The sequence below is a fragment of the Cajanus cajan genome, chromosome 1 (assembly GCF_000230855.2).
Source record: "Cajanus cajan strain Asha chromosome 1, NIPB_CcT2T_4, whole genome shotgun sequence".
NCBI lineage: Eukaryota > Viridiplantae > Streptophyta > Magnoliopsida > Fabales > Fabaceae > Cajanus > Cajanus cajan.
In genome coordinates this window covers 1,785,133-1,797,835 of record NC_138517.1, presented here as the reverse complement: position 1 = coordinate 1,797,835, position 12,703 = coordinate 1,785,133, and the positions used below count along the sequence as shown (strand labels likewise).

Below are 12,703 nucleotides of genomic sequence, written 5' to 3'. Positions count from 1 at the left end.
ATCAAAATAGGTTTAGTCCGACCCGCGCATTATATCCTCGTCATTATAATTTCTATAAATTAAAATAATCTAATCCGTGAACGCATTTACGTTATATAATTACAGGAATTTCCCTTAAAGACGAGCAGTTAACTAGCAACATACAACGATAAATACAAAAAGTTATGATGGAATTTTAAAATATGAAAATGAAAAAAAGTTTTAATGAAAGAAAAAAAAACTTTATTCATTTTGTCAGGACCATTTATTCAAACTTAATTAATATCATTATGTATAGACCCAAAAAAACAAAATTAATACCATTCTTTTAACGGTCAGTGTTTTATTTTTAAAACGTGACAAAACATTTATATATTGACGTGATTTGTATCCGGAACCGAAACTGTAGCTGCTAAACTTTGACTAAACATGAAGAGGAAAAAAAAAAAAAAAACTTGCGTTTGTTGACTTTTGCTGCCTTTTCAATTTTGTATTGAAAGCTATATATTAATTTTCTTTCGTCAAATTGTTTACGCAATTCAATGGCACAGTATATCCAATAGGGTTTGATCCATGTAATTTAATCACTTTTGTTGCCAAAACTGATATTTTTAGCCACAAATTTTAAGTTGAAAGTATCTTCCAGTCTTCTTTTTTAATGGCATATTAATTATGAATTAACATTAACGACAAAAAATATATATCATGAAATTTTCTTTTAACAAAAGATCTTTTAATCAGTTACTATAATTAGGCTACAATAGAAAGAAATGTGGGTAATTTAACTAGATGAAATATAATTTCCACTATTATACTTAAAAAAAATATTTGAACGTGAATGTAAAGAGAAAATACAATATTAACTGAGCTGAGGCCCCTGGTCCTAAATAAATAGGTTAGTTCAAACCAATTAATTGTCTTTTAAGTCACTAGTTATTAATACTAAGTGGATGCATCAATGAATGATAAAAACTAAAATAAATAAGCAGTGCCTTTTAGGTCAGCAATTCCATCAGCCCCCAAGAAGATTAGAAGAAGATGAAGAGTGAAAAGGTAAAGAAAGTAAAGAGAAAAGAAAGAGAATTGGAAGCAGATCCCCAAATAACGTAAAGCAACAAAATCCTATTTTCTCTTTAACTACAACACTTTGTAAATGTTTATAAATCTGTCATCCTCTTAAGCAACAAATCACATACTTTTGGTGGGGTTAGTGGGGTTTCTTGTAATTTGCATGGGTTCACATGTCTGGCTAACAAATTGGAGGATATTCCAACTTTCCACCACACAAACAACTCATTAAATATGACCCACAAACCATGCGTGAAACAGTTCAGTTAGATCATTTAGTACCTCTAACAATTAATTATAACCCCATTATTATTATAATCATATATTTGGTATCTCATGTTGTATACTAATTATTTTTTTATTGTTCGAGCTATCTCAATCTTTGTGTCTCCCTTCTTATTGATTAATATTATACCAACTGTATTAAATACTTTTAGATTTAGATCAAGATAAAATAAATTTGTGGATTCTAATTATTAACTCGATCAGGAAATTTATTATTTTTTAAAAGTGCAAAAATGAAAAGATCTTCGGGATTTGCAATCCATACATGATATGGTCTCAAATTATTGTTATTTTTGTTTTTAAATCATTCATTACTAAATTTGATTTATTACTTTCCCTTCCTAATAAGTTAGTTATATGGAATTTTACAGCTGGTGCTTTTCCTTTAGGGTACTATTAGCTGAGACAAATTGACCGAGAACTAGGAAACCACATGCAGAGTGGAACCTACTTAAGGCTTTGTTATCTTTTTATATTTTTTTTTCTTGGTACACAAAGCATTGTAATCTACTTTGATCAGTGTAATCAAAATAATCTTATATAAAAGTACCCTAAAAATACCCATCATGTAGAGAAGAATCAAAGAGAATTAAATTAATCACCTACATGCCACTTTAGAAGGCTATATATGCTGATTGTTGAGAGACTGAGAAGTGCCAACCTCATCATCATCCAAGGCATATATAGCGTAGCTCACACTAATCAATTTTATAATGGAAAGAAAGTTTGAGCAAACATCTAAAAAACAATACAAATTATATTCAATGAGAACTATATTATATGGACAATGAATTCAAAAAAAAATTGCAGCCAACCTTGTGGCGCGTGGCTACATAGTCTTCCAATACAGCTTATTTAACATTTTAAAAGAGAGACAATCGCTTTCAGAGATAGTCTCCAAAGTCCGTATAAAAAATGGGCAAAAAATAATAAAAAATGTAATCATTATTGTCTAAAAAAAATGAAGTTAAAGGGTAGAGAAAGGAGAGATAAGGAGCATAGAATCTAGGCGTATATATATAACTTAACATTGAAATCTATACACAATCTGATCCAGCGATGCAATTATTCCTGGTTTGCTAGAAGCTTAAAAGAGAGTATAGGAGATCTCTGATTTCCCAGCCAGAAATTAAGTGGAAGCAGTTCTTCCGGGATTTGCCAAAAAGCCACCACAACACCAAAATAGTTATCTCTCTCTTCACTTGACATCACAAAACAAGAGAAGAGAAAGAGGTATGGATAGTTATTTTGGAGAGCCAAACATGGGAAATGAAAGAGTAAGTGGTTCTTCTTCAAGAAAAGGGAAGAAGAACAATCAAGACAAGCCAAAGCAACCCCAAAGAGGATTAGGTGTTGCTCAATTGGAGAAAATCAGATTACATGGTCAAATGGCTTGTAGTGGCTATCATCCTCCTCTGCACTCTCCTTACCCATCTAACTTCAACAATGTAAGACCCTCTTTTTTCTCTCAAAAACTAGCAATATTCATGTCTTGGATTTTGGATTTCATATTGGGGGTTTGTTAATTCCTGATCAACATGCAGGAAGATCCAAGGGTGCAAACACCCTATTCATCAGTACCATCATCATCATCATCATCTTTTTCTTACTCATCTTCATCTACATCATATTCAGCCTCATATGGCTTCCAACCCAACATTGTGGTATGTGTAGTTTTGGCTTTTCTTCCACCGATCCCAATTGATTTTACACTTCTACAGGCATACAATAATTTTGTTTGTATCATGTGTTTAACTTATTCGTTTTCATTTTTTTGTGATGAGTCAACATGTTCCACAAATATATTTTCACAGTTGTCAGTAACTATGACTGAAAACAATATAAACAAGGGGGCTGAACTTGTCCCCAAAGCAATTCAAAGGGGTTTATTTTTCTATCCCTTTTTTATGGGAAATGATTGACATGATATTTATCTTGTTATATATTGGAAAGTTTATACATATAGCATAACCCTAGAAATCTCTTTGAATATGAATTGATTTTCTCCTATATATGTGTTTGGCTGAATTTGGAAGTGCAAGTAGTGCTAATTAACCCTAGGAGAAAAGGGATGGATGGGGTGTTCTGCTAATTGAAAAGTATGAGTTATCAAAAGTGATTAAAAGAGCCAATAATGTCATCCAAATCATCTTTGTCGTTACAGTTTTGCTAATTGATTCTCACATCTAATGTTGCAAAAACGTTCAAGTGATAATTCTTCTGTTTCATAACATGTCCATGCGAGTGTAGTAATATATATATGGCAAGATATTGAATTTGGATCGTGGATCGATCTTGAAATTGGACAACACTGTTTGCTTGTGCAGATGTCCCTACCCGAATATGAAAGAACAAACATTAGATATGGAGATTCTCAGCCAACTAATACTGCAAGGTACTTAAATCTTCCAGCCCTATTAGATCCTTTCTCAATAATATGAGCAAAGAGCAATGTGTTTAAACATGTTGGATTTTTGTTCTTCTCATTTTGTTCTATAGTTATTTGCCATGACGAATTTCTGGGCTTATATTTCTGTTTAATTCTTTGTTGCAAACCAGATGGGAACATGCCAATTCCACTGCTCATACTAGACCTTTACTTAACCTATATGTAAGGAATCTTTTTCAACTTGCATACTTCTCATTTGATATTCTACACATAAAACATATATTTAGACCCAATAATTAATACATCTGAAAATTCAAAATGACCTTCATTATGTTGGTTATAGGACTCACAACACATAGATACCAAGATGCATAGAAGTGGTTCAGCGGGCGCAAGCAGTCAGAACTCTGAATCAAGTGACACTCAAGAACCAGATTTGGAGCTAAGATTATCTCTTTGATCTGCCACTAGAAAGAGTGGCAATTCTAGTAATTGTAATGCTTTTATTTACAATTATGAATTGCAAAAGCACATGAACAAGCCAATGTGTTTGTTTTAAAGTTTCTTCAGCAGATCATACTCTTGTATCATGGAAGATAGATTGACTCCTCTTTGCATAAAAGCAATGTGCAAGCTTCTCTTTTATTAACGTAAATCATCAAAGAAGCTAAAGAGATGTTATTGATATATATGATCTCTAACTCTTATAAACATTTTTGAAGACTTTTCTACTTTAAAAAAAAAGTTCAAAAAAGTCTTCTAAACTTATATTCAAATATGTCTTTAATTTTATTAGGTTTCTATTAGTTAATATATATGCAGAATCTTTCATGAATTCAATAATCTTCTTCTTTGATATGCTAAGAGGCAAAGTTCCATTTATGTGACAAATGGTACCGAAAGCTGGGAAGGGGTTGATCATGAATATACGGAACTGAGATAATATATATATATATATATATATATATATATATATATATATGAGTGTGTACTTCATTTTTATTTATTCGGCCTATATTAAAAAGAATGCATGTTAGGAAGGTCATCCAAAATCATTTTTGTTTCATTTTTTGTGTTTGAACCTCGTACTGTAGCTTTAAACCAAAATTAACCACTTAAGATGATAAGATTCTTTCACAAGCATTTTGTTTTGTCACACAGACAAACACATGTGAGTTTTCCTGTAACTGAAATTAACTTTCACTACGAAATCTAAGGTTGTATCTCCCTACAAAAATGTTCTCCTGCAGACACAAACTCTTGTTAACACTTGGGCACAGCTCCTTCTGAGTGAGTTACATAAGGTGTAATGAACATAAGACCTTTGCCAAGAGTAACCATCTTAGGAAATTACTGTACAACTAACTCAACGGGGATTTCAGGCATTTTTCTTTCATTTTTTTTTTTTTAAATTACAGGCATATATAACGCATACTCAGTCATTAATTAAGAAGCTTATGTGGTGCAAGGCATAAGGGCATAAAAATGGATGTGCAAGAATTTTAATCTAGTCAAAATATCTCCCACTCAAAATTAATTAACACGAAAACTAAGCTAAATATATTTTTCTTATTTTCTTTTTAAATGAGGATACAAAACGTTAAGTTTGAATCTAGCCAATACCTTCAGTTACTCCACGCTATCTAGCTCACCTCTAATTACTTAAATTAATTCTAAGCATGACGTTATGAGTTTTAATTATTATTTCAATTTGATTGATTCATCCGCACGCAGCTAGATGCATATATATAGAATTTTCGGTAGAACAAATGATACACGAATGTAAGAAAGTAAAAAAAAAAAAAGAAAAACTGAAAGCAGCGGAAGATAATCTCGTAGTCTAACAGATCCGGAGCTGTATACTTAACCAAAAAATGATGTTAATCATTCTTCAGAAAATCATAATGTCTATTTAAGCAGATGTCTAATAATTGAGTATCAAAATTCACCAGAGGCACCTATTTCTTGTTTACAACATGAAATTTGAAGCACGTACTGTACATGACATGGAGTTTCTGCCTTAATTAAGATTTACCTCCCATCCAACAAAAATGAAAAATACTGTGTAATGTTTAGTAAGGAAATTGTGTATTTGTGTTGTTGAATAATGATGTTTTTATTTTAATTTGATGAACTGATAATGATATTGTTTTAGCAATAATTAAGTACAGTTAATAACTATTTGTAATTAATTAAATTCTGTCAAAGATTCTCATTAATCGCACATCAAAAGTCTTCTCCAAGCAGCCAGTGAGAAATTCGTTTCTCACGTGTGAAAATGATCACAAAGATTAGGCAATCAAAGTAGAAAAATGTGTATCTCAAGCAAGGAATGACACGTTCAGAAAGGAAGTTAATCAACGGTTAATTGTTGAAGGTTTTTGACAAATAGGGAAGCTTTGGTACATGTACATCATGCCTATCTAATTCTGGTTACTTTTTTTTGATCTGCCAGTTTGTGACTTTAATTATAAGCAGCTTTAGCTGCTATATATAGTGTCCTGTGTGACCCTCTTTTTGATAAAATTTTGACCGAAACATTCAAACATAAGATTAAAAAGCAAATAATGGAGAAGCTACTATATATTAATTTACCTTATTAATTCAGACATTATACTTTACACTCTGTAGTTACTAGTTACATGATTTAGCTAGCTTTGGTGATAGCCGTATACCATGAGAAAGTGGATTTTAAAGAAATCCTTGAAGACTATATTGCTTATAGAGAGAAACATATCAATGATTCTTAAACCAATAGATCGAGTCGTTCAAGTAACGGAGAATGGAGGTAGCATACAGATAATTCTAAAATTGAATTACCATGTTGTGATCGTAATTTTGATAGATAAAGAATATTAATATTTCTTAAAATTAAAGTTGGTTGCTTTTGCAATATTTCCGTAATCAGGTAATATATATGTACAGAGTGTTAAAGGTATCAATGAAACAACTTCTAGAGGCAAATGATGGAAAAACAGCTGTATTAATGTCAATCACTGAAAAGAATAAACCAGACAAAATAGTTAATAGAGATCACTCCAAGTGGATGCTATTAGAGCAAACATGAATAATCCCAAAGGCTATATCTTCCAATTGATGGGTGCTAACTCTATTTTGATTCTATGCATATGTCACCCATATTTTTCAAAGAATCTTACGTTCAATTTTGCTTTCACATCAGATATACTTTTTGAAAAGATAATGGAAGGAAATATATAAGCCAAAAATATCGACATTAATTCCAATAAAAGTGCGTTGAAATTTCAGAAGAATTCCATCTGTAATGTTAGAAGTTCATAACCCGAGTCTTCACTTTGTAGAAGGTTTTATTTAATCATCATCTTTAACTCAAGTGTTAACTTTTTAGAATAGTGGATTAAGCTTAACTCAATCCTACAAAACTGGCTTGTAAGATGAGGGTTGCTAAATGGTGGGTGACCCTTTTAATAATCTAGGATTAGCAGGACTTAGGTTTTTTCCAATACACCCCTTCACTTCCAACACTATTGGGCTTGGTATGTGGATAAATGGTAGATGACCCATTTTTAAGAATCTAGGATAGATCTGATACTATCTTAGAATAGTGGATTAAGCTTAACTCAACCCTACAAAACCGGTTTGTAAGGTGAGGGTTGTTTTCCACTTCTATACTATTCAGTTGCCTAATCTCTATTCGATGTGGGACTTGAGTTTTTTCCAATATAACTTCGCAGCTTTTTTCTCTCTAATATCTGGTCCAATACTAAAATTAAATTAAAAAAAAAATGAATTGTTAATTAATCTTTTAAGAGAATTCAATTCACTTCACATGCAATATTTTTTTTATATATAAAACATAAATACCATTCACTTAAAACAATCATACTAGTCAGATAAAACTATTATAAAAATAATTAAATTTTCTCTTTGAAATATTTAATGTAGTTATATAGTTAATATTCAAACCTAAGACCACATGTAATATACTATTAAGTGTTTTCATGCATTATATACACATATTTTTTTAATTTAAACGAGAAATATAAATAGTTTATATTTAAGAAAAAAGTAAATTGTAAAAAGAATTAAAATTTTAATTTAATTTAGAGTGTAAATGGTAAATATTTCAAACAAAAAATAAATTAAAATTTTAAATAGTAACTAAAATTAAAGTTTGAGAGTTTAATTTGAAATCATAAAATAAAAATAAATTTTAATATAAATGGGAAATATAATTATAAAAGGAAATTTTTCAATAATTATTAATTTAACAATTTCTAAAATAAAAAACATTAAATAATAATTAGGTCATGTATCACGAAGAAAAAAGAGTATGACAAAAGACATCTTAGTATTCAAAGTAATATATATATATATATATATATATATATATATATATATATATATATAATATAAACTTCTACAAAATTATACTTTTTATCTCCAACAAAAAAAAAAAATATCACCACAAGAAACATAGTTTTCAGACTCAGTCAGAACATCAGCACTACTAACATTTGTTAATTAAGTTGATAATATGTCAATGCAATTGTTCAAAACGCATGGTTTATTGTGGAATAAAAGGTTAGCATTTACCAATAACATGCTACATTTTAAATTTAGTGTTGGCTCAACTTGATGTTTACGTTAGTGTCAATCAAAACGACTCTAACAACACAATAAATGCAAAAGGTATCATCAACCATAGCTAACCATTGGCAAGTCTAAATCAAATGCTACTATAACCATCTTTTTTCCCCTTTTTTTCCTCCTTTGTCTCCTTCATTTTTTGTCATATTTCCTTCTTCTTCTTCTTTTTTACTTTTTTTTTTTTTTTTCATTTTTTCCTCCTTTGTCTCCTTCATTTTTTAATATTCTCATTATATAACTCTTATCGTCATCGTCCCCTTTATTCTTAGAGTACTCATTGTCGCATTACACAAATATATTTTCCCTTTCATTGTTTATGTCGTTTTTAGTGAGGAATGTCTTTCACCATTGTCATAGAAATCATTATTGGTGTCATTATTTGGTTATTATTATTATTATCTTCACTTTAACTTCCTTTGATAGTGACATTGTAACATCTTACACACACCAAAATGAAAAATAGTTATTAAGTATATAGGTGAGACTATACGATTGAAAATGACTTAAAAAAATTAATTAGTATCACTTATATCAATAATATGTGTCTATTTTTCAGTAATTTGTCACTTAAAAATTTTATATTCAAGTGTACTTAACTTTAAGTAATTTAAGAATGAGTGATATTTTGAAAAGTTTTTCATAAAGTGTGTAAATCATGATAAAATATGCTGAAAAATCTTGTATTAATTTATAAGAATAGTCGTGCATCTTAAAAGCAAACAATCCTCTTAAAAAGGGTTATCCACAAAGGATATTAACCAGTAAAAAATTCTAATCAATAAGAATTGAATGAAGTGCCAAATTTGAGGAGCATTATAAATATGAAACATAATCTTTTTTCTCTAATTTTTACTATTGTTCTCTAATTTTTTGTATTGTTATGTGATTATGATATTAGCTTTTTACCTCAAAGTATTAAGCTTTTTGATATTGTAGCGCAAGTTCTTGTTAGAAGTGGACCAAATAGTGATGAGAAATGGGGATTGATCTTGAAAATGTTTGAGAAATAAATTTTGAATAATTTCTTTTAGTAAAGGTTACTTTAATAAGAACATAGTCACTTTCATAAATTAGTTTAATTAATCTCAAATATGTAAAATGTAAATGGGTTGGAGAGCTTTCTTGAACTATGGTTATTCAGTTGTGAGCCTTGCATTTTATGTGATCTGGCTTAAGATTTTGGATTGAATACCGAGACAACCTATGCTTCCTTGGAGCAACGTGTTTGTTCTATCAAGAAGCACGAGAAATTCTAGAGCGTCAATGGAGCTCTTGTAATCGTAATCGATTCCCTATATCTAAATTATGACTGGACAATCATTCATAAGATATGGATGAGGTTTGACCAAATGTTAGCATTTTATTTATTTATTTATTATATTTTTCATTGTATTTTGATGTATATGATGTATAACATAATGTTTGATGAATGGAAGTCATGTTCACAAATATAAATTAGTTTTTGATTGCCCTTAAGATATTGTGTTGATCAGCTCTAATGTTTTTGTGTGGTCTTCACTACGACATTCTATCTTTATCTTTATCTTGTTCTTATACCACATATCATCATCATAGTCCAAATCACAAGAAAATACATAAGGGTTAAGTTAGGAAAGTGAAATTATATATATAATTTTGTGATATATTTAATTTTACACAGAGAAAGATAAGGTGTGAGAACAATTATCAAATAAATACAATTAATTAAATAAAATACAAAATTGTCTATAATCAACGTTAAAATTAAATTTTCATTGTTATAATAAAATTTGAATTATTTAAGTAGTGACTAGTCAGGATAAATGAATATAATAATATCAACCACAAAAGGATATTTTTCCTTAAGTACTTACTCATTTGAATCCTCAAGGTTAAACTTCTAACTACAAATTAATTCAAACTTTATTTCTTATAGCCATAGAATAACTTTTATCTTTATAATGTATAATAAAATAACAGCAAGATAAACTTATGATATTTTAACAAAATTATATCATAGTTAAATTTAACATAAAAATAATCAAGTTAAATGAATTGAGTATTTAATTTTCTTTCATTATTTAGAATTTAATAAAAATATAGATTACGTAAATGGAATATATTAAAGAGTACTAATCAAGTAAATCATAGTGATAATCATTATAAAATAATTAAACAATATAAACTAGGAACACCTTATTAATTATTAAGAATAAAATATATCATAGATTAATTAAGTAAACAAGTGAGGTTAGAGACACCTCACTAAGTAAATATACACAAAATATAATATAACATAAATAAATAAACATAGTTGCGTATAAAATTTTAAAAAATGAAGTTCTCTTCCCTCTTATCTTAATATTTGAAATAGTATCACCCAAGTTTGTTCCTTCTCTTGTTTTGTTGTACCACGTAAATCCGTTCTCGTTCACATAAATCTGTCTCTCCACCCTAAAGTCTTGGTGTCCTCCCCTTTTTCATTTGATTCCTTCAAGTAAGGCCTATTTATAAGCACTAATGTAATGATTACATTTGCTAGATTTTTACTACATTATTTGTTATATTTTTACTACAATCTTAACTAGATTTTAGTTTAGTTAGTTTCTCGTTAGTAATAGATATATATGAATCTTGGTAGCAGATATCTTCTCAATTGAATTTTACTAAGTACAATCTTATCAATTGAATTTTACTGAGTACAATCTTTTATCTTACACTATCTTAAGTGTTTTATGGATTATGCATTTTTGGAGTGCAGGTTATTCTTATCTAACTGCAGTTTTTTTTAAGCCACTAAACTATTATACTTTATATTTATGTATTATATAAATTATAATATATTTAATGTAATTATAATAATTAAAATATTTCTAATGTAATTGAATATACTATATATATATATATATATATATATACCAGGAATATAAAATTTTATAAGGTATCAGTATTTATATATTTATCAAAATGTGGTAACTAAAATTTAAGAATTTTATTTTATATTATATTATTTTATTTTATTATTTATTTATTTTTTAAAATAAGATAATAATAATAAAATTTGGAATAAATATTATATGCTTCTATTTTATTTTACAAAAAAATGGTAATAAAAATTATAATGTGTTATAATTATATAAAATATTGTACTTATTCTTTATTTATTTATTTATTTTCAAATTAAAAATTTATACTACTATTTTAAAGAGAGTATAATAATAATAAAATTGAGAATATTGTATCTGAAATTTAAGACATTACAACTTTCACATATACATATTTAATTAATATTGGTAAAAGTGAAATACTTTCAACAATTTATCACAGGTAAAACTTACAATGACATTATTATATGATACACATAATGAATAGATAGGTTTTACATTATATATATAATATATGTATAATTAATGTAAAATATTTTTTATATTGGTTAAAAAGAAACTAATATAAAAAATTCTTAAAATTTTAAAATGTCATGTGTTATTTTTTACAATTATTTATCGACATTATAAGAAATGTTATATATAATGACATATAAAAAATGTTACTATAAATATTATGTAAGTATAAATATATTTTACATATATATAATTTTAATATTAATTTCAAATAAAATTTAATAATATATTTTATGTATTACTATAATTTATATTTATATTTTTTTAACAATATATCAATATACATTATCTATATTAATATATAAAGGGAATACTTTTTTTAGTAACTACCTTGATCTCTATATTTTGTTGATAATTATATCCTTTCATTTTTTTTTTGTAAAGATTGAAAAAATTACAAAAATGGTCGTAATGAGGATTGAATCTAGGTTATCATACTTCTAACTACCCCAACCTCTCCCCACCCAACTCTTTCATTTTAAAAAATTAGAAAAAATAATATTTTTATCAAAATCAAAGCTCTAAAATTAATTGACTAATTATAACATTAAATCAACATATATTTATTACTTAATTTTTATTTTATTTTATTTTTTAATAGAGACATGAAGTACTTCAACCTTATTAATATATATATATATAAAAATAACTAATATTATATCACTAATAAGTCTCGCTACATTGAAAAAATAATAAAAATTTGATGCGATTGATATAAAATGTCTTTCGTGATACAACCTATTGTCACTATTAATTTTTCTTCTAACGATAATTTACGTTGAATAAACTAATAACCCTATTGATTCATTAATTTCCCATTCGAATTGACCCGTCCATTTCAACTTTTTCATTTCAAGTTTCGACGTCAAAGCACAAGGACTCAAATTGTTATAGGATACATGAAAATTGAAGGATTTTAGTACATCAAATTATGTGAATAAATAAAATTTAAAAAATAATTTCAAAATAATAT

At 27.7% G+C, this 12,703-nt stretch overlaps 1 protein-coding gene across 1 annotated transcript; it reads left to right on the top strand.

The window, feature by feature from the left end:
* The first annotated feature begins 2,328 nt into the window (after nt 1-2,328).
* Nucleotides 2,329-5,532, top strand: LOC109799851 (protein SPEAR3). The gene is made up of 5 exons (XM_020360489.3): nt 2,329-2,780; nt 2,877-2,996; nt 3,660-3,727; nt 3,892-3,943; nt 4,065-5,532. The coding sequence occupies exons 1-5, from the start codon at nt 2,568-2,570 to the stop codon at nt 4,179-4,181; spliced, it is 570 nt and encodes a 189-aa protein (XP_020216078.1). The 5' UTR covers nt 2,329-2,567; the 3' UTR covers nt 4,182-5,532.
* The last annotated feature ends 7,171 nt before the right edge of the window (nt 5,533-12,703 follow it).